Source organism: Monopterus albus, unplaced genomic scaffold (genome assembly GCF_001952655.1).
Source record: "Monopterus albus unplaced genomic scaffold, M_albus_1.0 scaffold30.1, whole genome shotgun sequence".
Taxonomy (NCBI): domain Eukaryota; kingdom Metazoa; phylum Chordata; class Actinopteri; order Synbranchiformes; family Synbranchidae; genus Monopterus; species Monopterus albus.
The window spans coordinates 464,855-492,778 of record NW_018127910.1 but is presented as its reverse complement, the minus strand read 5'-3'; the positions used below and the strand labels follow the sequence as shown (position 1 = coordinate 492,778).

General features: G+C 40.0%; 1 protein-coding gene across 1 annotated transcript; it reads left to right on the top strand.

Annotated features, from left to right (window-relative positions):
* The first annotated feature begins 1,221 nt into the window (after positions 1-1,221).
* ppp1r9ala (protein phosphatase 1 regulatory subunit 9A-like A) lies at positions 1,222-25,992 on the top strand. Its single transcript, XM_020596398.1, is given in 20 exon segments — positions 1,222-1,478; positions 1,959-4,052; positions 14,674-14,806; positions 15,118-15,238; positions 15,611-15,715; positions 16,102-16,234; positions 17,166-17,327; positions 17,437-17,490; positions 17,827-18,056; positions 19,438-19,534; positions 19,627-19,744; positions 19,914-20,065; positions 20,681-21,002; positions 21,087-21,112; positions 21,114-21,121; positions 21,211-21,282; positions 21,755-21,956; positions 23,852-23,968; positions 24,934-25,122; positions 25,782-25,992. Coding segments are annotated over 19 exon segments (4,308 nt in total). The 5' UTR covers positions 1,222-1,478; positions 1,959-2,141; the 3' UTR covers positions 25,938-25,992.
* The last annotated feature ends 1,932 nt before the right edge of the window (positions 25,993-27,924 follow it).

The window sequence follows — 27,924 nt, the reverse complement described above, 5'->3', positions numbered from 1 at the left end:
AACTGTTGCTTCAATAAAATGTCCTGAAAGAGCATTCCAGCAATTTAGTGTTGCATTAAGTTGAGGGACTCAGAGAGAGACAGAGACACACACACACACACACACACAGAGAGAGAGAGAGAGAGAGAGAGAGAGAGAGAGAGAGAGAGAGAGAGAGAGAGAAAAAAAATCTAAATCAGCAGAGGCCAAGATACAAGCTACAAAAATAGTGGATCTCACCATTTCCACAGAGCAACTCAGTAGAATATTTTATTACACCCCCACTGGCCTGTCACACAAATTTACACTGTAGATTTTCTTGTTTTAACTGTCAAACTTCAACCAAGATAACCCTGATGACACCAACAGGACTGGAACCAATAAAGACATTACAACTTCAACAGGCTGAGAGTGCTCCTTGTGATAAATAAACTTCATGAGTCAAATTGGTGGAGTGCCCCTTTAGTGGTAAGCTATTCAGAGCTGGAAAGTAACTAAGTAGGCTTACATTTACTCATACTTATATACTGTAATTTTGATGTTTCTGTAGTCGAGTATTTTTATCTTCTGCTATTTCACATTATGACTTTGCTACATTTGTATTTTTTTACTAGTTATTTTACAGAATCAGATCAATAAAACAAATCATAGGACTTTATTGATCCTCACTGGGAAATTCAGAAGTTACCCAGCAATATGCAAGTACGTCAAATTATAAGTAGGCTAAAATTAGCTCCACCTTTACAAGCTGCAACATTAAAAGTGATGTACAAAATAATGCATCAATAATTATAATCCAATGTGCATTAATGTGAAATGTACCATTCTGCATAATGAGTACTTTTAGGTATACTTCATTTGATTCTAATAACTTACTTTTGTGCTTTTACTTAAGTAACTATTTGAATGCAGGACTTTTACTTGTAACAGAGCTATTTTACATGCTAACCTTCCACCACTGAAGATAATAGAATAGCAACCACTCTAACGACATGGCATTGACTAGTGGACGGTTCTAAGGAAAGCTCCCTTTCCTTGTCAAGTGCCAACCTTTTACAGCCTTGGCAAGGAAAACATGTACAGTGTTAATGAACTCGAGTGAGTTGTTTCGTCTAGTCAGGTCTGGTTTGGACTTTTTCCCGTGCAGCGGTCTAGGTGAACTCTGATATGCAGGAAACCCTTTCTCCTATAACTCCTAGTGTCTCAGCAGCACTGTGCTGTGGAGAAATAACGAGGAGGGTGTGGAGGGAGGAGTGGGGTGGTGGGTTACAGTCCTGGAATGTGCGCGCGCTCCCGACTCTCTCTGTTCTCGTTCGGCCGCACAGACGGAGGCGTGCGCGCGCGCAGCCCGCGACAGGTCTGGAAGTGCGGGGAGTAGGAAGAGGCTGTTGGAGAGGGGAATGATGGCGGTGAGCGAGAAGAAGGGACAACTTTGTTGTTGTAAAATTGGAACGTTGTAGGCGATTTTTCGGCGCCTAACACGATGAAGCTAGTAGGAGGTGAGAGCCTTTCAACGCCGTTTACCTTTGTGTAGTGTTGTGTGTTGGACGAGTGTTAACATTTTCACCGAGTCGTACTCGAAATGCCACAATGAAGTTCAGACGGCACTAACGGCTCTATTGAACTGTCGGCCCAGCAGGTTTAACTTTGGTTCTTTTTTTTATCTGTGGTGCAGCTAAATACCTTTAGCCGGCCCAACAAAGCACAGAAAACGTTCATAGCAAGTTAAAATAACTTTTAAAGGTTAACACGTTTTGGTTTAGCTAACGTCAGTAACGTCAGACAACCATCGAAAGGCATACGAAACGGCTGTTCACGCTACTAACGTAGACCTGACGTTACTACATATTCTTCACTTCGCAGAGTGTTTTGATTTGAACGCTGAAAGATATAATTGTGTATTAACACATTTTAAATTTCTACATTAGGGATAGTGAGATAACGTTGTCGGTCTCTCTATTAACAGACTTTACTGTCAGTTTATCTTTAGATGACTTCACTGTGACCGTTTAATTGAGACAACTGCCCCAAAGAATCTCCGCCGGACCTAATGGCACCGCTTGCGTGAAGTGAAGGAATAACGCTACACCTTAATCAACAAACTGCAAGAGTCTCTTCAGAAGCGCCTTTTCTAACTGGGAAGCAGTGATAAACAAGGAAAAATGATCAAAACGGAATCCAAAGGAGGCGAGAGGACCCTGAGGAGCGCGTCCCCGCACAGAAATGCGTACAAGTCAGACTTCCACGCAATTAAATGCTCATTTGATGGGTCAAAATCAGAGGGGGCTGCCAAATCTTATTCAAATGGATCCAGTGACACCCGGGAGGCCTCAAGGGGGAGACCTTTTGGGACCAGAGTGAACAAGATAAAGAACATATTCCTACAGATGGATGGTCAGCAACAGGAGGGCCAAGAAGCAAAAGTGACTTTAAAGTCTGATGTGTCCCAAGTGTCCCCAACCAAGCTGCAATTTCCAGTCAACACACAGAGAGTTAACTTCAACAGTGCCACAAGTACCGAATCACACAATTTAGATAAAACACCGAAGGGGGAGGATGTTGAGATTGACAAAGTGGCTTTGGCAGAGAAGTTTTCTGTGACCAGGAAACTCTTTGAAAGGGGCATCAAAGAGCAGCCTGCAGTTGACAAGCAGTCTCCAAACAGAGTAGTCAGTCGTCTGTCCCTCGGAAGTGCTTCTGATGAGGGGAAAAGCACAAGGAGAGTGTCAGGATCCTCTGAAACCACTATCAAACCAGAGCAGTCTCACACATCAACAGTTAAATGTCAACCAGATGAGAAGACCGATGGTGAGAAACGGCATATGTCTAGAGCAACACTGAATGCAGGTCCAATCTCCAAGAGGCTGGAGAGTTACATGGTTGAGAATGACTCAGTGGACAACAACACAGCTGATGCAAAAGGGGTAATGGTGTCTGTTAAACAACACAGTGCCACTGAACAGTTACTGCCTACCTCTCCAACAATGGACAGTGTATACAAACAATCTTCTGTTGTTAAAGAAGCCACTAACTCTTCAGCTGTAACTGATGCCACTAACAGAAATACCCAGACTGTGTGTGTCATCAACAAACCACCAGCCTCTGGGCTCAAATCAACATTCCCAGTTACTAATGCAGCTTGTAAGTCTCTTTCTCCAACAACTGATACCACTCACAAATCCTCAGAGCAAACAACCCCAATTAGCCATGGCTATAAGCGCTCCTCGTCATCCAGTGATGGAATTAGCAGGACATCTGTTGGTGGGGATGAAGGGAAGCCACATAGTCCCCCCCCAAGGGATGTGAAGCAGCCTTTTCCCTCAGCTGGTGGCTCTCAGAATGCCAACAGGGCCAAATACTCTGAAAAAGCCAAGAGTAATGACAGTGTAGAACACAGTCCTACCAGGGACAAGCCACCCAGTCAGACCTCATCACTGGACTCCAAGGGGGTGGGCATGGTACGAGCGGAATTGGTAGTTGTTCAGAATGCATCTTCAGAAAGTGAGGAGAGTGAAGATGAAAATGTTGAAGATAATGTGTTTGAGGAGCAAAAGGTGCAAAGTCCCAAATATCTACCAACAGGCCTGCAAAGAACCTTTCCACCAGAAAAACAGAACAGTGATCCTGCTCATGAGCTCAAACTGAGAGATGCTGCAAAAGTGACACAAAGGTTTGCAGAAACTGTGGGTGAGGGTAGAGTCCTGGAGGACAACAGGCAGTTTGGGTTGAAAGAGGAGAGAAATGAAGAGAGTTTACTTGAGAGTCAAGATGGTGCTGCTAATCGTGAGGAACATGATGAGGCAGCAGAGGAGGAAAGTGAGCTGGAGGAGCAGGTGAGCCAGAGCACCCTGGATAGAGCCTCTACAGTAATGTACGGTATTGAGAACGCAGCATTTGTGGATGACAGGGATGTGGACCAGGTCCTCAGGGAAGAAGAAGAAGAGGAGGAGGAGGAAGAAGAACAGGATCAAATGTATAGGGAGTATGATGACTGTTATGAAGTACCTGGTCTGTCAGACGAGGAGGAGCCTCCCACAAAGAGGAAAATCAAGTTCTCCACAGACCCCATTGTGGTAAGTTTTTTTTTTTGTTGTGTTGTTTACATCAGAACTACTGCTGCTCACCCAAAGTGTCATTACAAACCACTGTCTCACTGACTCAGCAATGGTGTCTGACCAAGGTGTTTCCCTGCAGACGCAAAACTAATTAGTGGAGGCTGAGAATGAATGTTTTTGTTGATGTCACAGCTACTGCAGTGTCTCATCAGACAAGCTTTGTCACAGTTCAGAAAATCTAAGCTATGGTCTGTTTAATCTTGTGACCAGGGAAGATGACAGTTTGGCAAACTTATCTCCTTAATCCTGTAAGAGATCAGGAGATATGGGAGACGTCTGGGCATATGAAATTGCAAAATTGTTTGTGGTATTTTGGAAGTTTAGTTGACTTAGCATAAGAGCTTTTGAGGGCACAGCCACATTGAATGAGGACAGCAGTGAGGAACAGACATGGGGAAACTTGAGTCTGCCCACTCCTGAATCACTGCACTGGATTGGTGTTTTTATTCATATAAAGTGGTTCCCCTCCATTTATGAATCATGGTGTTGCACTCATGAGGGACTTTTTACTGCTGCTCAGTCTGTATTGGAGGAATTCGGGGATTTGTATCACCTATATCTTTTACAGACCATGGCAAAATGATCATATATCTGCTGGGGAGTTCCTTATTTTTATTATCCGTTAATTTACAAGGATATAAAAACAATGTTTTTTACTTTTCTCTGAATTGCCTGACATTGTTAGTGCTTATTATTAAGTAGTCCAACATCTCTGCATTGAGGACAGAAGTCTTACGTTTGGGTTTGTAGAGTTGGGTGATATTGACAAAATAACTAATATTACTAGGCCTAGCCTATATATATGTATTAGTTATTTATCAAATCTTAGGAAGGGATGTCTCAAATGAGCCGTGTGCCAAAAGTCACCACCAATATGAGGCTTAATTTACCTTACTAGGAGTTTGGAAAAATGTATAAAACAATGCAGCTTTAAAGACTGGAGGACAGCATTATATTGCAATTTTACATTAATAAAAGCCCATGTAGTTTGGATATTCACATCATGTGTTTGATATATCTAGCAGCTTTACTATTTTGTATTCCGAACAGATTTTCCATTTGTCTGTCATGTGTAAATATTGCTAGTGGGTGTATTAGGGGTGTGGTGGAAGTGGAGGTATTATCTTTCACCATAAATAGCCCAGCATCACCATACCTAATCAACATTTTGCTAAAACGGGAAAAAAATCACTCCAGTGCATTCTGCATGGCTTTTAAACAGATCATTGTTTATCCAGGCCTTAAAATGTGCTGTTATCTCAGGGTGTGGACCTATCCCAGTCATCCTGGCAGGGGGTCCTGGGAGAGGGGACCAGAAGCTGACCTGGAGTGGGGGGGACACAAACAACAGTGTGCCTCCTCCTCCTCCCAGAGTGGAGCTATGATAGATAAACAGAGCTTTATAGTTCACAACAATAAGCTGGACTGTGTCTGCTCTCTGTAACAGTTCACACACTGTTCATGAGACCTGTGAGAGAGAGACCTAATGCAAAATGATAAATAGCTGGCACAAAGTTGTAGTTATTGATACTCATGTGATAATGCATAGCTGTTTTTGCTTGCTGAGAGCCTTGGCCAAATTAGATTTGGACTAACAGTGTGTATTAATAAGTAAATACTTTAAATTATAGTTAGTATGGTACAGTGTTCAAATAATTTAGACACTTGTTTTCCCATTCCATTTTTTTCATCTCTGTGAGCAAATATAATAATTCCCAGTGGAAAGTGGAGGATATATGAGAAACTGGAACAAAAGTAAGGTGAAGTTAAATAGCAAATCCAGTTTTCCATTAACTCTTATAAATTAGTTTTAGTTTGGTGCGTGCAATAGACAGGTTGGAAAGAACACAGTGATGTGTGCTATGATTAAATCCGTGAAGTAGAAGTTGCACAGGGAGCATGTTAGCCAGTTTAGTCACACAAATGTCCCTCAGTCAACATTTCTACCTGTGGCCCAGTTAACAAAATCCTCCCACTGTATCGTTCTTCACAGTTTGCTAGTTGAGGCTGGCTGTGATCAAGCACACTAAAGTTGTAGCAAAGTAGGAGAGAGAAAGTGCTTTATGCTTGTGGCTTGTGAGGTCCTAATGTAACCTGAGTCTTCTTGACAGAGGAGGTGTCCTGTGTGGAAGAAAGGTCCTCTTTGTGAAGGGAAGGAGATGTCCAGTGTCAACATGTATCGCCCTCATCAGGGTTGAAAAGAGAACTTGGATGAAGGTTTCTTAGGTAGTCAGGACAACTCCACACTGAGTGCGTTTACATGGATGTGAATATTCTGGTTACGACTGGTTTTTGAATTATCACGTTTTTGTGTTTGTGCATTTATCGACTGGTAAATATGGACGCCATGAAAGCTCCCAGAAGTGACGCCACCATCACTCAATTGCCCCCTGGTGACTGCTTGTAGTATAGATCATAAATCCTGCGTCCTCCATGTTAGCAGGTGGGACATGAGCCAAAATAAAAACTCAAAGTACAAATCAGATCAGTCTTTCCCAAAAGTGATTTCTGTGTTTTTTGGTAGATATCTTCACACTGATGTGTGTACAAGTCGTCATTTTTTGGTAAGTTTGTTTTTAATATATTTCATGATATAAAATGGGGTGTATTTCGGATGACAGCTTTGTCAGTCAGTCTGATCCGTCACTCAGCGACTTGGCTGCTACTGCACAGAATCTTGTTGCAAAATGTCGGCTGCCATATAAATGATATTTTGGTTTCATTTTTGCACAGTGGAGGGAAGTGGTGATATGAAGTCAATATTTATACAGTCAATGTAAACGTAATACCCCGATTTTAGTTCTAATCCTGATTTTGAGAAACCCTGCTATGCTAGGTGGAGTACTCTGAAAGAAGCGTATCACTTTGTAGCAATGAAAAGGCAGAATTTTGTCTATTAGTAATAAAAGGATTAGATGTACTTGGTATTTTAGATGTGAGAAGGCATGGAAATGCTGATCTCTTAAATTCTGTCCTGGACAAGTTGCGAGACACCGGTTTTCCAACAAGTCATATCACAGTGGAAAATCCTGAAAAAAAATTACTACATGTGTAGTGTTGGATGAGTGGCATAGTTCATCAGAATAAAAGAAAGAAGTGTGTCTAGTCCAGCAACCTTCAAATCTTCTGAATACTGGATATTATGCTTATTGACAGTCCACTTTCCTCTGTAGATGACAGAGGAGTTGACATCAGCGTCCCCTGTCCAGCGAATACTGAGCTTCCAGCAGGTGATACGATAACTCCAGGCAGCCCTAGCTTAACGCTTATTAACATTAGCATGTATATATCCTCAGTCTTTTTCATTGAAAAAAAAACAGATTGGCCTAAATACATTTTTCAGACATTTTTCTAATTATAATACATTCATATCAGTACATATAGAAGATAACACAGCTGAGGGGGACAATGAATTAGTAGTCATCAGAAACCAGGATACTAGTTTTTACCATGTATACAGGGATATGCATAACCAGAATTCTCTGTGTTGCCTTTAAACATTATATACCAAATATCAAAACCAGGATACTCTTAATAACCGGGATCCTCATGTGTATGTGAAAGTTGTGTCAAGCCAAATATTATAGGTTTATCATTGATAAATGTATTTTTCTTTCTAACATTTGAGTATTTTCATCACAATGCAAAAATAGTTAAGATAAATGCATGGTGTACAGTACTTGAAAATGGCACTGCAATAAATTTTACATTATGTTTTCTGGGAAGATTCTTCTGCATATTTGGTAGCATAGAGTCGCACTTTGGTAGGGCACTGAAATACTGGATTCCAGTTGCTGCTGTGTAATAAGTTTGCTATACCCTCTGGCTGTAAGAGCAGCATAAATATTGCACTACTATTTTAAATTACATCTTAGGTCATTATATTGAGGAGTTTGTTTTCTCTATAGCTGGAAGTAAAAACTGGGCCTATAATAATATATTGTGTGTCCAGTATGTCTCTACCCAGAGAAATATTTCAACCTCGGGTAACTTGTGTTTAACAGTTTATAAGTTTGTATCTAGTAGAATCTGAATTCGCTCTGAATCCTAGATTGGCATTAAACCTAGAGTGATTGAATGATTAACACTTACTGCTGTACATGTGATATATTACTGGGGACAAAGACATTTTCAAGGTAGTGATGTTGGATCTCTAGAGAGGTTGTCTTGGGTTTTGTGTGTCATGTCACATATGACATTTGATGCAGGAGTCAAAAACCAGTTAAGCATAAGAGTAAAGAAAATGTTTGAAACCAGGATCAGGATCTGCACCTGCTGCCCCACCCCACAGAGTCACAGGACCTATCACTAGCATTTATTGGTCAAGTAAACATATTATCCCTTCTTGATCACAGGGTGTGGTGAAGGATTGTAAAGTTCATTGTTATCTAGGGTTGAGTACTGAAACCTGGTTCCAATATGGCACCGGTTCTTATACGGTCGGCATCTGCTGGGCTGAATCACAATGCAGATTTCTGTGCCTCATTTTGGTGCCACTTAAAAGCCTGTGGATTGAAATATTTGCCCTCTGGTGCAGTGAAATGGATGATACAGGCAACAGAAGCATCACTGCATGTCATGTGCTAACGCTATCCAGTTATGCTCCGTTCCATTTACCTCGGAAGTCAGTGCTGGGAATGACAATCACACCCGAGTTAACTGTGTTCAAGTTAACCATAATACCAGTTGAGCCATGTTAGCTGTTGTTAGCAATACCAGTTTATACCAACACCTTATGTGGTATTTTGCACATGCAAACATTTCAAGGTAAAATGCTTTTAGATATCCGCTGGGAACTATTCGACAATTATTCAGAGATCTGCGACTTTAGCAAGCAAGGAAAAACAGTGGCTCTTTGTTTTTAAAGATAAAACCATAGTCATAGTCAAATATTCGATTTTCCTAAATTTAACAATTCACATATTCAAAAATAATTGCCCATCTCTAATACAAGATGTAGATGTAAACCTTAATTTTAAGTATTGGTTCTGGTATCATCTAGGCACCAACACCATTTTAAAAGTATTGTTTTAGCACTGTTATCAGAAAAAACCCAAACAATACCCAACCCTATTGTTATCTCTTAGGAATTCAGCATTTCTTCCACTGTTTGCACTGTAGCTAATGAAACTCTCCTCTCTGGTCATTGTCCAGGCATACATGACTTTTGTCAGTTTGGCTTATCATATGCCCACTATAAAGCTTTGGTTTTGTACAATTTGCAGGCATTAATATGCAGCCAGATAACAAGTATCATTCTTCATGTATGTTAGAAAGGTTAGATTTAATTTGAACAGTCCTGTGCTTGTTTATATGTATTTTATGCGATTAGTGAAAAAAGGGGCATACTTCATGTTTGGACTTGGACCGACCCATCCCATAGTACTGTTATGCTTTCCATTTCCTATCTGAGTTGGATCTTCTGCTGGCTGGAGGAATGTGTCTGACATAACTCCACCCTTGTCCAACCAGCAAAGACACCCTCCCCTTGTAGGATTTGAGTTCCTCCCAGCCACCTGGACTAGTGGGTGAATATTGGACAAGACAGGGAGGAATACTAATGCTGTCAGCTCAATGCTGGTTATTAAACAACTTGGCATGGAATGAGCCTTAAGCTGATTGTGATTGCCTTAAATGGTCTCATTATGCAATTATAAACACAACTGTCTTTTCACTTAAAGTTAACATTCATTGTGTGTTAAAGGTTCTCTACAGTCATTTGCAGGACAAAAGTTGCTTTTGTGGGCCATTTTTAAACAAACCTGTTCAACCCGTTTATGTTTGCACTCTGGAAATTTGATTCTATCTTGGTACTCTGTTCTCCTCAGACTCCACCTCTTCCTAATGTAGTCACATATTAACGCAAGTGTAGAGTAGGAAAACTGCTTTTCATTCACAGTCATTCAGTGTGCACACTGTAAAGTGTTAATTACAATGCCATGCATACAGGAAGTAATATATATATGTATATATATATGTATATATATATATATGTGTGTGTGTGTGTGTGCGCGTGTGTGTGTATGTATGTATGTATGTATATATATATGTGTGCGTGGGTGTTTAGTTGGGTTGTGTGCGTGTTTACATTGGATCTCAAAACTGGGGCCCATGCCTTCTTTCCTAATTACTCTGATCTGCCCCAGCTTGCTCTCGCATCGTATTTTCATTTGTTGTCGTTCTGTAGTCCTGCTTGCGTTATGAGGTCCAATGGCCAGCCCTTATTTTACATTGGCAAGAGATTCCCTGGTTTGCCTTTCCTTGCAGCTGCTGACTCATTTCCCACATTGGTATTCTGTTGTGTGGAGGGGATTGAGGGGAGATGGAAAGGGTTTCACTGTGGGTGTGGGCATGTATACACTGGTGTGTGTGTGAGCACATGTAGAGAGTACAGACCCCTGCAGTTGCTGAAAAAGGATAGAAGGCCTGCACAAACTGCTGAAAACTGGAGTTTTGGTAGAAATGAAAATATGACGTAACAGTTTACTGGCCCACAACATGACCCCACTGTCCAAAACAGTAATTTAAGGGAAGAAATTGGCATTAAAACATTAAATACATTGTTCACTTTAAACTTGAAGATAAAATATTAGTTATTCTTTGGTCTCTCATACTTGTGGAAGTCAGTCTGCCTATTCAATGGTTGTCCATTGTTGGACTGTGTATTTCCTAAACAACAAAAGAAAATGGGTGTTTAGTTTGCTATCTAGAGTCAGTAAGAAGTGTGTGAGAATGTCTATGTGAGGAAGAGACTAATAAAGAGACTGATTTCTGTCTTGCTTGTTTCTTCATTAGGTTGCAGCAAAGAACAGTACATTGTTTGCAAAAGGCCTGGGAGTCCATGGCAACAGAGAAATTAGACATTGGAGTTGAGGGGGAGGTAGGGGGAAAAGCCAAGCTCATCTGGTGCTTTTCAGCAAATCCTGCAGCACAGGATGCAGTGGTGCTCCTATATTCTATTAACCTACATTTTCACCCTTTTAAAGTCTCCAAAGTCTAAACTAAAAAGCATCTTTCATCCTTAATGACATTTCTGTCTGCTCTAATTCTGAATCAGTGTTAACTGTCTAAATGAAGAAGTTGATGAGCGTTGTCAGTTCTCTTTATAGAAGTGTTCTCAAGCTTGTTAAGAGACATACAGCATTTGGTTAAAAGTGCAAGCAGGACAAAAATATCTAGAGTAGCTCAGTAGTTACTTAAAAAAATTCTTCAGTGCTATGTGTAGATTAAAGAGATCACATATTTACCAGTGGAAGAAAGCACAGTGGTTATGCAGGAGAGGACAAGGGGTTAATGAATATAAACCTATAGCTAGAGATGCACCAACACCACTTTTATCAGACTGAGTATAAGTGCTAGTTACATTTGAGTACTCACTGATACAAAGCGCTGTTAAAAGTACTTGATAATAATGCAGTGTTTCTATAAAACAAATAACAGTTACCATAAAAGTGCAGACATGGAAGCAGTTTTTATTTTCATGAGATTTACCTTCTGATTGTAATTAAATATAACTGAAAGCTGTACAAATTACCTTAAAACATTTTGTGATAAACATCACTGTCACCATCCCAATCAAATATAATGTGTGACTGAGTTTAAGTAGCATAGCTTACTGTAATACAGTGGTTTTTAACCTCTTGTAGGAGTGTGACCCTCTGGTAGGATGAAATCATTCCACTCTGTTGCCCAGAGTGAAAATGTTTACATCACACACCCTCCTCACAAATGTCTTAATTAATTCAGTTATACCAGTCTTACTCCTCTTTTTTATTTGCCAAATGGTAAACTCCTCTTCTTTAATAATGTTAATGGCCACTCTGTGGATTGTGACCCTCTATATCATGGAAGCAGAATGGGAGTACTACTCAAAAACCTGTGACAGAGAGAAGGATTTATGTCTTTCAGATATCCACGATTGCACAGTAGAAAACAACAAATCACCAGAATGCTTAATATTTATGAGCCAAGTAAGCCAGTTTTGAGGTTTTGTAAGACTCTGATAGTCTTGCGCATGTGGCCAATCGCTGTAGACAATTAGGTGCTAATAATACAGTACGCTGGAGCTGGGTGGATCATTTGATTGTGTAACCAGAGAGATTCAAAACTGTGAATCAGAGGAATATAACAGGAAGGTAGAGCAAATACTACAAGCTGATACACTTAAATGTTTCAGTTAAGATTCAGGATACAAGTGTGTATGAGTGTTCCCTCAGGCGGATTCCTAGAAAAAAAAATCTTTGAGAGGTCCCATATCATTCCCCCAGTAAATAGTGGTGTTTTGATAAAATATGGTTCAAATAGACTTCCTCTGTTTCAGCCCTCATAGAAGACATTGTCGAGTGTGCAAGCATTTGCATGCCTTTCTTACCTCTGCCAAGGAGGTTATGTTTTTGTTTTGTGTGTGCGTGTGTGTGTGTGTGCGCGCATTTAGAGTTTGGCTAAAGGGGGTCAAAGGTCAAGGTCACAAAAAATAACCACAAATATCCAGGTTTTACAAATTCATAACTCCATCATTTTGAAGTTTAAGACAAATAATGTAGGGTGGCAATGTCTATCACCAGGCCAAATTTCATCTGGATCTGATCCGGATTCCGGATCTGATGGCCATTTAAAATTAACATTGAAAACCCCATGTAATGCATATTTTCTGCCATGACCTGGCCTATAATGAGGATAGAACCCTGAAATGTTCAAGTAAGATGCACAGTATAACTGCCTAACCGTAAAAGATGATCCAAATCCAGTCTGGATCAAGGAATATAGAACACAATTTGTGTTTCATTGGATCTTATGTTTTACAAGGAACCCATCTGAGTGAATGTTGTGCCTTGGCAGAGGTACATGCACTCTCTGGGTACTCTTGTTTGTGCATGTTATAGACTTTGCATGTTATAGACTTGGCAGCCTAGCCCCTTACTAACTTGACTTAACTTGATAACTTCTTACCTTGAGAAAACATCTGAAATAAATAAAAGGGGGGTGATGGAAACCTGATACTTTGTTCTTAGGAATTAGGAAAAGTGTTTTAAAATAAGAATGAAAGTGACTCGACTCAAAAAAATGTGGCCAGAGTAGGCACGATAGTTGAGACACCTATTTATATAGATGGTTAAATCCCAAGAAGTTCAGTATAAAAAATATTCTTACTCTTTATTCATATTTTATCTGCATCTCATGTCCTATCAGCTGATATCCTTTCCTATTTTTACCTCTTTGTTCTATTTAAAGTCCAGAAGAGCTGCAGCTCTCCTGTTTACTTCCATCCAGTCAGCCATCCAAATGTTCAGTAAAACTACCATTCCACTCTTTTACACAAAGCAGAACCAAATTATCAGCTTTTTAAAATTATTAACTTAGTCAGATGCACCTGTTTAGTGCACATTTTGACACATATGTCAAGACCCCATCACTACCAGTATCATCATGGCTCCACCCATAGTAAGATTGATAATCAGCCATCTCATTGTTAGATAAAAATTGGGGTTTTGGACTTTGACTCAGAACATTAGAAGATGTTGGATGCCAAATGGATTGGACGCTGGGAAACTGTATTTTTCACTCTCTACTGTGTTTTTGTTGAAAATATTAATGGAGAAGGGTGGCACATATTACCATAGATGGTCATCTCAGATTCATTTTATGCTGGATATTAGTGCTCACTTTAGCTTCATCTTGGTAGTGTTTTTCCAAGTGCAGTACAAATGGCATTTCTGCTTGGTAGAAATGCAGTCTGCTGAATAGCACAGAGTATTGTTGGATGTAATAAGCCTTAAGGCTGGACAGTGCCTAATGACTAAAAGTTAAGGGATTAAACTTTAATTTCTTTTTACTATGCAGATGACAACACTTGGCTCCTCTGAATATTGATCTTTGCTACATCCACTGCTTGGCTCTCCCCAGCTGTGCCCTACTTTCCATACTGCTCATGTTCTCCTGTACTGTGTTGCTTTATAATTCCAACCAGAACGCCTCTGGGACACTTCAGTGCTTTGTGAGGCCTGCCTACAAAGTTCACAACTTCTTAAAACTCTGATGAAAGTCTTCTAGAGTAGGTCTTGGGAATACATGTTCTGCTTCAGTGTCACTGATACTCAATTTACATCTGTTCAGAAATGTGATTGATAAATCTTTTTACTAAAGATTAAAAGTTTGCCAACAGTTCAGCTGGCGATGCTATCTGTACAGTTAGATCATTTAGGATTCTTCAGCTTCATAATCTCCATCAGGTACTATTCTGAAAATGAGAACAATGGTCACTGGCCACAATCTGATGAATAAAGGAGTGCATTTCAATTTCTGTAGTCCACATCATATATCATGCAGCCCTTCAGCAGATGTTAAAATGTGCTTCAGTAGTGCAGTGTTAGTCTAATTTCCCAGTAAAGGCCCAAAGTTTGAGTGTAATTCTGCTTCACCATGCAATTACTGCCAAATGAAGAAAAGTAAAAATAATATGCCTGTCTGCGCCAAGCCTGTCAATACTCCTCAACAGTAATCTGTCTGATACTTAACTGCCATGTTAGAACATAGAAGGTGGCGTATTGAAGCTTTGTACGTGATGTTTTGACCAATACAGGTCTTTAGTACCTTCTCAAATGAGGAATATGATCGGCGAAACGATGATGTGGACCCAGTTGCAGCATCTGCAGAGTATGAGCTGGAGAAGAGAGTGGAGAAGATGGATGTGTTCCCCGTGGAGATTGAGAAAGGTGAGTTTAGTGACAATGAAAGTAAATTTCTATGTATTGAAAGATTTCATTTAGTGAACATTTCATAAGGAAGTAAACATGTTTTTCACAAAGCTTCACATAACGCTCTGCCCTACAAACAGTAGTGACTTAATTTTGTGTAGTTTAGCAGTTTGGAGTTGTGACTTTGATTTAGATTTAGTCTGTAAACACAAAAGCCACTTCACATCATATACAGATCTTAATACGTTGAGTGTCTAGAGCAATAAGATGTGGTATGCAGTGTCTTTCTTACCAACTCTTTAACATTTTCATGATTTTGCTTTATCCAGGAGACAATGGGCTTGGTATCAGTATCATAGGAATGGGAGTGGGAGCTGACCAGGGTCTGGAAAAGCTTGGCATTTTTGTGAAAACCATAACAGAGCGAGGAGCAGCTGAAAAAGATGGGCAGTGAGTTAAATCACACAACCACACAGATTTATTACAACTGTAATGTCTTCTATACTAACCGGAAACATGGCAGCGACCTCTCTGTACACTGAACCACAAGTGTTTTTAATGCCACACGCTAGGAATTCCTTTTCCCCTCCTCAATGACAGCATACAAACACAAACAATTGGATTTATTTATAACCTCAAGAGGAAGCTGAACAAAATAGTCTTGCTACTTCTGTTTCCCATGCATTTATAGATTTGTATTATTACCTGCTGCACTGAGGCTACTGTATTTTTTTTAACTACTGCAATGAGTTAATGCATTACTCCTGAGTGGGAATGCTTTGAAAATTTTCCTTGTAGTCATTATCTCCTTTCTGTCTTTAGCATACAGGTAAATGACCAAATAGTGGAGGTGGATGGTATCAGTCTGGTGGGCGTCACCCAGCTGTTTGCTGCTACAGTCCTGAAGAACACCAAAGGCACTGTGAGGTCAGTTCAAAGCCCGTCTCTGCACCTAGAAATAACTAGATGGAGAAAGATTTGTTGACAAGAATGAGCCACTGTCGCAGGGTGATTAGAAATAACTGGTAAACAGTCCGGTATGTTTGTTTCCTGAGAATCCATAAACAATGCATAATTATATATTTTTTCTTTTAATGGAAAGAAGTAGCACCAAGTATTGTGGCATGGTAAGGATGTGTCCTAAGAAAAAGATATACACACACACACACACACACACACACACATGACAGGGTAAGGCCTAAACTGCACTGCAAAATTTGCATTTACAGGGAAATGACAATGGGATACTCCCAGGTAACATGTAAAATACTCCATTACATGGTGCACTAGTGTGCTGCGTTCTAACAAAACAGATTTCTGATTGGACGAGAGAAGCCAGGGACACAAAGCGAAGTAGCCCGCCTCATAAGCGAGACACTAGAGCAGGAGAAGAACCAGCAGCAGCAGCAACACCTTGACGACCCCTATGAACACTCCACAGAGGAGGTAAGTTAACTAATTAGGACATTATATGGGTTGGATGGTAGAGATGGTAAAGATTCCAATGCTAGCAACTCACAAGGGTTCACATAATCAGGACAGTTTTATTATTACAGAGCTGGTTATATGAGGATTAAAATGATGCGTGTTGACAGTACCATATATGTTCAGTTTTGGTTTAATGATACTGAATGTCAGTCTGGTTTTCAGGCACATCTATATGATTAAGTCAGATATATTGGAACATCCTAAATAAGCTCCTCCTGAGTTTATTACCAGTCATAATTACAATTTGGATGTTGACATGAATACTATTTACAAGTTGGAAACTCATAATTACGATAAATCCAGTATTAGCTTCTTTGCCACGCCCAGCCCAGTCCCACTTAGCTCAACCAGGAAATGAGCAGCTGGCTGTGAGTAAGCCATGTGTCACTGACCTGCTGTGTTGGAAGGTGATCATTCAACTGTTGCCCGTCTGCCAGAGTTGTGAAATGTTTGCTTTCTGCAGTTCAAGCGGCCACAAGCCCCTATTTTTATGATAGAGAGACCGAGCAAAGATCATATGCGGGATTTACAGGAGCAAACAAAAAGACAAAAGTGATGTTGTGTAAAATATATTGAGGATGTGGACACCGTTTCTATTGGCTCAGTGGTTAGGCGAAATGTGTGTATATGCTTGCAGGATGATAGTCATTTTATCTGGCGAGAACGTTGTTCATGTTAATGTGTCTATGCTGCAGACGCGGCAGGCATGTGTAGCCAAAGTCCTGCGGTGTGTCCTTGCAAACCAGCCCCAACTCATTCTTGGTTATAATGTATTCATTAAAATGTTGCTCCCAGAATGTGCTGATGACACATGCTGAGCATGTTCCTGGGCATTTAGGGTGTGTTGGGGTTTGCAATATGTCATGCTATGTGCGATATCATATTTCAGGAGGAGCACTATGAGGAGGAGGAGGATGGAGCTGATGAGGGAATTCTGGGCTCCAATTTCTCTCCAGGGCGGAATGTAGAGGTGTTTGAGCTGCCTGATTCAGAGGCCTTGTTTACGCCAAGCAACATGGACAACTCTCAGGTGGCCTTCAGGTTCAAAGAGGTATCAACCACACCATGACTATCAGTCTTATGTGATTTAAAATCTGTTTCACTATTTAGTTTAGACAACACAGTAACCAAATGTTTTATTTTCCTGTTTTGGACTGTAGCTGCAGTTTAAACACAGCATTGCCACAGCTGAAATAAACCAACTAAGGGATAAGGTATGACAGAAAGTAAATCAGTATTTTGTTTTACTGATGATTATTTTAAAGATATTCACTTAACATAAAAAAGAAATAAATATACCTATAATTATCATGTTATTATATAAGAAACCAAATCGGAAAATAGACTTTCATATTTGTATTTTTTATGATGATTCTTTCAATGTTGGTGATCTTACAGTAAGCTGCTGAAGAAAATGTGAGGATAAGCACAAAAATGCATGACTTATTTCTTCTAAAGTATTTACTGTTTAACACAATACGTGGTGTACACACCCACTAAACAAATTCACTTTAGCCAGCCAAAGTTAACATGTCAACATCTCTGTACAGCTAAGGGCATCGGAGGAGGACAAGTCATTGTGGGAAGCCAGGGAGTCGGTGCTGGAACAAAAGATCGAGGATAACAACAATAAAATCCTGAAGTTGGAGAGTTACTGGCTGGAAGCCCAGGCTCTGTCTAAGACAGTGAATCAACAATTAACTGAGATTCAGACCCAGTATGAGACCCTAGACAAGAAGTACAACAAGGCCAAGAAGCTACTCAAGGACTACCAGCAGAAGTGAGTTTGTCCTCACAACACTCAGTGCTTTACTCAAGTTAATTAAAAAAACAAATGTTGACCCAAAAAAAATTTTTTTTTCTTAAACATGAAAAACACAGGTTGATAATTATATTAAAGTAGCTTAATAATCAATTAAATGGGTAAATATAAACACAGAAACTTGTTAAATTTGATAAACAGAATATGATTATATAAAGATGTCTGAAGATATGATTTTAAAAAATGTCAGAAGAGAAAACACTCTTCTGCAGTCTGGTGACAAGTTGGAAAATGCTTGAGTGAATAGTTTTTAAATAGAAGCATAGACTGAAGAGGAGCGATTGTCAGTAGGTCTTAGAAGACTACAAGCAGAATAGTAGGTAATGAGGTCAGAGTTTCAAACCGGTATCAAACCAGTTAGTTCATGAAAAACAAAAATATGCTTTTGGTCTGAAGACACCAATGAAACACGTGCTGCATCTTAAAACATGAATGGAGTTTGTACAGATGATTTGTCTAAAAAGGAGACAACCTGTGACAAACTAGTAGATGTATCATTTCATGTTTGTAGCTGGATGGAACATTGACAGAACTATTATTGATAGATGAAATAGTAACAGAATCCAGCCTTTCTTTAAGTATATGAGAGGGAATATTGTTTAAATGACATGTAGTAGGCCTCTTGTGCAGGGAAAAGGTTGAGCTGTAATAAAAACTACAGGGCAAGGGGTTAAACGGTCAGCTCACCCAAATCACAAAAAACATCTTCTGACATAACCCCAGTGGTATCTTGCCATGCCAGTAGTTCAGGTTTTGAGATACTGGTCTCTGAGATGTCTGTTGCTGCCTAAATACAATGGGGATGAATAGAACATCCTTTGTGGTGTTCAGAACATTGTATTTGAAAATCCCCGTTAGGAAACAATGTCATTTTTACTTTGCAGAATAACCATGAAAATGGTCAAACATTTAGATTATCCTCAATAATGCAAAAAGCACAGACACAATACTGTTGAAATTTCAAAGGCTAATTTTTAAACCTTTTGAACAGCATAAATGAAATTCCACTCACCTTCATTCCATCTGGGAGATGATTGACAGTGTGGGTGTGGTTCAGGAATGTTTATTATATTTGATAATTTGGGTCTAAAGAGTTAGTGAAAATAAATGCAAAAGATATATTTTAACCTCTGTCTTGACAGTAGCTTTCTCCTCTGCTTTTTTGCAGAGGAGCATAAGTGATATTGTTGAACCAAAGCTAAACTCTGATTTTACAGCCTGTGATTTACTAAACAATCTGCCAGTGGAATTAAGTAATTTAGCGATAATCACATAAAATAGAGCATGTTTACAATCAAAAGGATTGATGGTAAGTGACATTTCCTTATCTACTCTCCAGAGAGATAGACTTTGTGAAGAAAGAGGAGGAGCTGAAAAAATGTCTGGATGAAAAAGACAAGTGGTACAAGGAACATCTGGAGAGTCTTCAGAACAGGGTAAGAGCCAGCACAGAAAAAAGTCCACATACACCACAGTGTATTTGGTAGACACACTGTAATGAGCCTGAATGTTGTTTGTTTGTCCACAGATAGCTGTCCTGGAGTCCAGAGAGGCCTCAGGACGGAGTCGTCAGAACTCTGCTACAGAGGAGAGAATCAGCAGCCAAGGCTCATTCACCAACACACAATCTGTTGACTCACTGCTAGGTAGAAAGGGTGACTTAAAGGGCGGATTAAATTCAATTTAAAATGGAAGCACGCATGTGACATTTTCATTATGTGATCTGTAAAAGATTAACAGACATCAAACTCCAGTGAACCCTGGTGGGAGATTAAAATAGTGATACACTGTCTTTTTTTTGTTTTTTTGCTGTAGAACAAGACTGGAGTGAGCTGGTCCCTGAGACGGAGCGCTTGGACACCAGTGCACATAGAGCGAAAGGCCTGTTGGCTCAGAAAGCCAAACGTCAACCTCCATCTCGGAACAAATTGAAGGAGAACCTCACTGTGGCTTCAAGACACTCTCAGGTCAGCTGATACTGTTACTTGGCTTAATGCACAGCATATAAAAGACCCCTGTTGCATGAGCATGGAGCAGTCGGCCACCTGAGGCCCAGTGTAAGGTGGAGCATGAAGCAGGAAACACCCTTATGGTACATCAGACTTAAAACTAACAGTGACAAACACATCCCTTGCTTCCCTTTTATAGAAGAAGCAGAGCACTTGTCAACTTGAATGATTCTTCACTTGAAGATGAATGTTAATGAGCTGGCAAATCTCAGGAAACATGATATTTTAAGCAGTGGTGGTAGCTGCCAGTTTTACTGCCACTTATTCTGTGGGTCATCTGCCTTTGCGCAATCAGCATTTATAAACATCTCAAATCTGCCAGGATGCAAAGATAGCAGGTGTGACCCACTGTGGTGCTGTTGAGGCAGCACTTTTCCAAAAAGGTAGAACTGTGTTAACATACCCACAGCTGTTCTACAGTACATTACAGAACACTGAATATCTTTTCGCTACAGCGTGTAAGTACATGACTCAGACAATCAGAACTGAGGAGCGGTGCTTTCTGTTATATGAATAGCTTTTATTCCCACTTCCTTGCATTGTTTTTGTAAATAATTGGTTCTGTCCTCACAGGAAACTGAAGAAGAGGATGAGCAGGAGGAGCAGGAATCTCCCAGGAAGAGGAGGTCTATCCAAGAGAGCCTGTCCCTCCCAGTGCCTGTCTACTATCTTGGGACTGGACAGAAAGCTGATCCAGGCAAAACCAGAGATGGATCCAGGAGTAAGGGAGAGCTCTCCAGCAGCCCCCCTTTGTCACCGTCACAGGGAGAAAGTATTGAAAGTGGTGGAAGTCCATCGTCTCCTCCAAAAGATGACTCCTCACCACATTCCCCCTCTGGATTCATGCGCAATGTCAAGAAGAGGGAGTCCAAAAGCAAGGGTAAAGGGGCCAAAGGTATGCAAGACCCAAATGTTGACTGAAATAGCAAGGCATTCTCTTACATTGCTACTAACAATGCTAATTATTGTTTCATTCCAGAGGAGTTAAATGAGCCTTCATCAGCCAGACTTTGGGTAGGTCTCCACAATAACCACTATTATTTGTTTCCAAGTTCCCACCATTTTCATAGTAACTGAACAAACGTTACTGTTGATCAAAACAGAGGCCTCCGGAAGTCAGGTGGCAAAGGAAAGAAACATGACAAGGATGGGACAAGATCATCTTTGGACAGCAGGTATAGTTAATATGAATTAATACTGTTATAGCCATATAAAATATGTATTTCAAAGGTTTTTGGTTTGTTGTGGACCTTTTTTTCTTTTACTTTTTAAGATTGTTGTTGGAGTTGCACATTGCTACTAAAGCAAGTGCCATAAATGTTCCTCGAAGTGTTATAGGTGTAAGTTCTTATTAATGGGAACAACATTACTCACTCAGTTGATAACAAAGGCTCATGTAAAGAGTGAACTCCATATCAAACTAAACAGAACTAAACAGCATTTCCAGAATTCCTGTTCCTGTAAACATTAAGGTACACATTACCAGCCTTCTACATTCTAGTTCCCAAATCTTAATATAGTTTGTTTTCTCCTCTTTTATCTGATAGTTATTACTTGCTGATTAATTTATGCATCATGTATATTAAGTTCTCACACGTGTAAGCCTGTGTGTTTATATCAGTACCTTCCATTTCTTCTAATCTCTAGGGGGTCTGCTGAGTTACTGGAGGAGTCTGGAGGGAACCTGTCTCCAGCAGACTCAATGACCTCTATCCCTACCTGTATGCCCTTCTCCTGGTTTGGGGACAAGGAGAAGGACAGGGACAGGGAGCCCTCCTCTTCCAGCAGCAGCCTGCCATATACCGTGGCTGACACCAGCAATGAACAAAGTCAGGATCGCAAGAATAAGGTATGGAACTTTCTCTAACTTAGAGAGAGACAGTGTAAAGAAACTCTTAGTATCCAGCTGGGGATTAATCTGGTATTAGTTTTATAGCATTTAACACTATGTAATTGAGATGGAGATGCACCATTAGAAGGGTCATGAACTTGTTCTTTCTGTCATTAGTTCTCACCATTGCTGACTTGATGAGCTGTAAGACAGTTACTGTCTGTCATTGCAATATATTAGTGGCATCATTGAAAAGTAAAAGCAGTACACACCTAATGGGAGGCTGTTTGTAGACATGTGCCGCCACTGTACAGTTCTTCAAATACACAATGCAAAGGCTACAGTAACTAAATCCATGTGTTAAGCCATCAGCCAGCAAGGAGGGACTTGTTGGCTTCTCAATGAGTTTGCAAATAGTGACACATCAGCGACATGCCTGGATAACTGTCAAGACAGCCTGTGGTTGGGCTGGTGTTCCCATAGTACTGTTTAATGAGTTCAAGACACGAACTGGACTTAACAGAAATGAGAACTAAGAGAATGGCTTTGGTTGTGTTGCTGTGTGCATTATGGTGGTATTTGTCTACGCTGACATTTATCTCACTGCACCGTGTTTCCTTCAAACAGACAAATCTCTCCTGGTCTTCTTTATTCAGTCGCTCATTAGATTTGGTACAGTATACACACTTTTGTATTACCTTTGATTTTAGATGGCAAGTTGATCACTAACAAATGTAGCTCTGCGATTTGCAATTGCTCCCCTCAAAACATCCTGTGAATAATTCACTACTTCTCCTTTAGTGGGTAATGAAACTAATGTTATCTAACTTTACTTTTCTTAACCTTTAGAAAGCCGTGTCTCTTGAATTGGAGAAAATAGATGCAGCCAAAAATAATTTCTCACGGTTGATGCACCAACTAATCAGTTGTTTGATCGGAGATTCATGTGTAGGGCCAACACTAATTGTTATGTTGTAACTAATTTGTATTGTCTAGTCTGTTTTTAAAATGTCATATCACTTTGTGTTGAAATTAAACTTCACACTAATTTGCGCATAGCTGGTGCAACAGCCTGCAGGTCTGGATATTTCCCCGGTTCCAAGTTTCAATCCAGTTTTTGTCTTGAAGACAGGCCACACACTTTTAAATTACTTCACCTGTAAAAATTGACACTTGTTGAACCAAATAGTTCATCTGAAAGCACCTAACTAAATTGAAAACATTATCCCATACCTGAAATGTATGTTGGTGATCTTTCATTAGAAGTAGTGTTAGTCGTCGTAGTTTAGAAGTTAGTTTGCTGGTGGGTTTTTTTTTTTTTTTAGTTCACTTCATATTATAGCATAGATTGGGCTGCGTATTTCTGTCCAAATCTGACGGGTGCCTGAGAGTGTGGCATCCGAACCTGACCCAGACCCAACAAGCTTATAGTATATGATGTCCAAACTCGACCCGAGCCCAGTGCAGTTGTTTGTATTGTGTTTTACCCCTTATCATTAAATGAGGCCGTCTAGCCTAAAGTTTGATCTACATGTCCAAACCTGACCCGGCCCTGAATATAACTTCTAAATTTCTGTCCAACCTGGTCCAAACCTAGCCCTAACCCTTGGGTACCTAAGGGTACCATTGGGCTCGGTTCGAGTATCCACACTCTACCACAAATATTGTGCTACAGAGTAGGCACTTGATTTTCTCTTTCTTCCACATGTTGAAGATCACAGTCTCATACCTGAGAATCAGTGGACGCCATTGCTTCCACTGTAATCAGTTTAATCATCATTGTAATTTCAGTCCTAATGGACACAGCATTGCTCTGACCTGTAGCATTATGTTTGCGTGCCCTCGTAGTAAAGATTTGTTGTTTAGTGATGTGTTACTTTAGTAAATGCGTTCCTTGTTTTCACCTGTTCCAGAGTTTTTCAGTCATAGATGATTGTAATGCTGCCAGTCCCTGTTCAGACACCTCTGGGTTAGTTGCTGAACCCAGTCTGTCTGGGCGCTCGCACACTTTATTCTTCTCTTCCAGCGAGGTGAGTGCTCTTCTTGTTGCAGTCACAAAAGCCATGTGGGACGCCTTGATGCAAAGGGGACATTGTCAAGCATGCTCTTTGAGCCTCCCCCCTTCGTAGTTTAAGATTAAATCATGAGTGGAGAGGGAACAGAAGCGAGCTGCATGTGTGTGTTAGAGCAATTTTGTTTTGTGGCTTAGCATTTCTTAAGCCAGCTGTGATGTTAATAGTTTGTGACTTTGCCCCTGGTAGCACAGTCCACTAGAGCTTCAAGTCGATTACAAGCTTTGGCAGGCCACAGAACAACGTTGACTTCTCTGCCGCCTGCTCAGTGGTGTTTCACCATCTGTTGTTTCTGATGTTATAAGCAACTGTTTTTAAGTATCTCATTGCACACTTCTCAGTGATAGTTTCAGGAATGTGTACACTACCCACAATTTTGTTCATCATTTTCTGCTTGTTGTATGCACACACTAGTTGGCCTTACTTTTGTTTCCTGAGGTCACCAGGCCTCTTTTCTCTCTAGCTTTTTAGCAACTTCCACGCCAGTAGGAACAATTTAACTCTGATGAAATCATTTCAAATGGCACTTATTTAAGTTATTTTGTGAATGAACTGGGAAAATAATTGTGTGCATTCCACCACTTGTTACTTCATTGTGCGTTAATAACACCCAAAATGTCAAACACATGGCATGGCTTCATATGGCTGTTGCATGTTGCTGGAGGGCATTAATGATATATCTTTGGACTAAGTCATTCTTATGTATTTTTCCATCCACTGGACAGGAGTAATTGTTATTTTCTTTTAGAGTACAATAATATATGACACAAAACAGGTGGAGACTAAAAGCACCAAACTGAATCCTGCACAGAAAGTTTCAGAAAAATGCATTTGAATTCATTTTAACAAAGTATAAGATGGTAGTATTTTTGTTACAGCAACAGTTCTCTAATATATGCTTGTATTATCTGTGTTGTCTGCAGACTTTGGATGATGAACCAGTAGCTACAGTCAAAGAGTATCAGTGGCAGAACCGGCCTGTCTCTGAATGGACCAATCAACAGGTGTGTCACTGGCTGATGGGCATGAATATGGACCAATATACACCTGAATTCACAGCAAAGGGAGTTGATGGCCAGCAGCTCTTGCATTTGGACAGTGACAAGTTGAAGGTAAAACTACCTGAAGTGGCTTTATAAATGATGTAATTGGAAGTATAGTTCAAGAGTGATGGTATGATGACATTTTTTCACTGCAGTCAGTCAGGCCTTGTCATTTCTTTGGCTGCCACCTTGTGGCCAGAGTGTTTTAAGATGGATCCATCCATTATCTATTCTGTTTATCCTGAAGAGAGTCACAGGGGGGCTGGAGCCAATCCCTGCTGACACTGGGTGAGAGGTGGGGTACACCCTGGACAGGTTGACAGTCTATCACAGGGCATTTTAAGATAGAGAGAATTCCTAATTCGCACCTTTCTGCAGCATTAGTGGGGAAAAGGCATATTAAGAATGTTGAGAAAATTATAAGAAAAGACTGCACATTACTGATTTGTAGCATATAGATTCATTTCAAAGCAACTTTTTTTAATCATGCTAAAATTCTAGTTAGGTATTTCATCCTAATTTCAGTAAAAATTTTCATGGTAAAATTTTACTACAAGATAAATGTTCCAGTTATACCTCCACATAAATCCAAAGGACTTCTTTGAAAAATCTCCCACTGATCATACGAAGTTGTCTGACAGCAACTGCTCCACAGCCAAAATGATGAGTTAACTGGCATGTTTTAAAGCAAAAATGTACTGGCTAAATCTGTGCACTTTTTCCTTCAGGCACTAGGTGTGTTCGCTCAGAGCGATCGTTCAACGATCAAGAAAAAGCTGAAAGACCTGCGCAAAGCCCAGCAGAAGATCGAGAAACAGAGAGAGAAAAGTGAGGAGGCTCGACGCAGTGGAAGACTGCCAGTCAGTACTGACTCTGTGTGCTGAGGTAGTAACTCTACTCTGAACTCATGTAGCTCATAAAATTCATCACCATGCAGAACCCTGAGAAACTGTTTTTTATTCTGTTAGTGCCATGCTTTTTGTGTCACATGGTGTTCATACCTACAACTGTGGAACATGGTTGGAGTACACAGTGACTGACTGAGGTGCCAGATATGATTTTCTGTTTACACTTTGGCTCCTGTTCCTTCTATAATTGTGATTTTTCTGCCTAATATTTTAACAAACTTCAGCTCAAACAATTTTAACTGAATGTCAAAAACACAAAGTTGCATATGTGGCCAACAAGGTACCCTAACAATTTTCACCACTAAAAAAATAGAAGCTATAATTATAGAAAGTCCATTTTCAGATCAGGATGTAGCTGTCGCAGATCATGCAGTTTTACCTATGAAAGTCAAATGTATACAGCTTTTTCAGCATTTTATATTTTTGCTAGCATACCTTACCTGTTTCCATGTACAACTCTTTTGCAGGAAAGGCTATTGTACAGTTCAGATAAAAGCACTATATTTGTCTTTTAAGCTTCAATGGGCAACAAGGTTTTAAATGTATAAATGAGTTTTATACATGTGCCTATTAACTGCATATCTTTTTTACTTAAAGATCATTGTTCATTTTATACTATGTAAATGTTTCTACTAAGTAGAATAGCTAGGCTTTTGCTGAATGAAAAGCAACAAACAAATCAATCTGGGACCAGGCGAATGTTGCCCCTGCTATGCCTGACTGGTTGCTTAAATGGTACCATGATGCTCCATGTAAATACATAACAGCATGCAGGTCTGCTACACGTACACCTCACTCGTCTATTAGACGGTAAGACAAGCCTAGGACAAGGACTTGTGCGAGTCGGGAGCACGGTATCATGTATGAATGCGAGGCTGAACGATGCGTGTTGACAGCCAAACTCAAGTAAGAGTTTATACTCTGTATAGAATACATCATGTTGGACTACAGAAAATTGTGAATCAGAGAAGCATTTCTTGGTACACATAGCATCAATAAACTAATTTTCACTTCATGCAGAGTTTGTTTTGTAGTCTATTGTCCATTTCAAATTAACAGTCTGTGTCCATTGTGCTTATGGTGTGTATATAAAAAGAATAAACTCAACTAACACATCTTCCATTCACTTGTAGTACACTTGAATGGACCCTGTACACAGTAACGTGAGCCAACGTTCACATTCTGGGGAGAGGGGGATTCAGCGAGGCACTGGAGCTAACAGATGTAAGAGCAAAGCTACAGGCCAATATTTCCCTGAGCTATTATATATACATTACACTACGTCAGATCACTGGTGGAGCTCTGGGATTTCTTAGCCTTCCTATACTGCACTGCAAGCTTATCCTGAAGCTAAATGAGGGGAAAATATCCACATTCTGTTAAACATCCTTGAGCGCCTGTGGCAAGTGCTTTAGTCCTGACACCCCCATGAGAGGAACAAAGGGAGATGTGTGATGTCATGTCAAAAGGGCCCAATGACAAAAATAAGATGTCTGTTTGAAATATTTATATTTACTGAATATTATCCATACAGCAATACTGTTACAGTGCAACATGTAAAGTATGTATTGTAGCTTTTTTTGGCTTAATCAGGATGGGTCCTAATATTTACATCCACAGACACTGAAATTGTATGCGATACAATTCCCACAAGAAAATAGGGTTTGTTTCTCATTTACAGAAGAAAATTAAATATGAAACTCGGGAAAACATCATAGATATCTTTCTTTCAGCTGTGTTAAATTCCAGTTATTCAGTGTTATATGAGGCTCAACTATTCTCACAGATGGCAGATTAGTATATTGTTTTATCATGTTGCTTGTATACATCAATCTGACTGAAGAAATGCATTGTTTAACAAGTTCTGCTGTCATGAAACTTGACACACAGAACAAGGATGGACAGAGATGAAACAAACAAGTTCAACTTTCAATGAAATAAAAGCCAAGCAATAAAGAAAAAG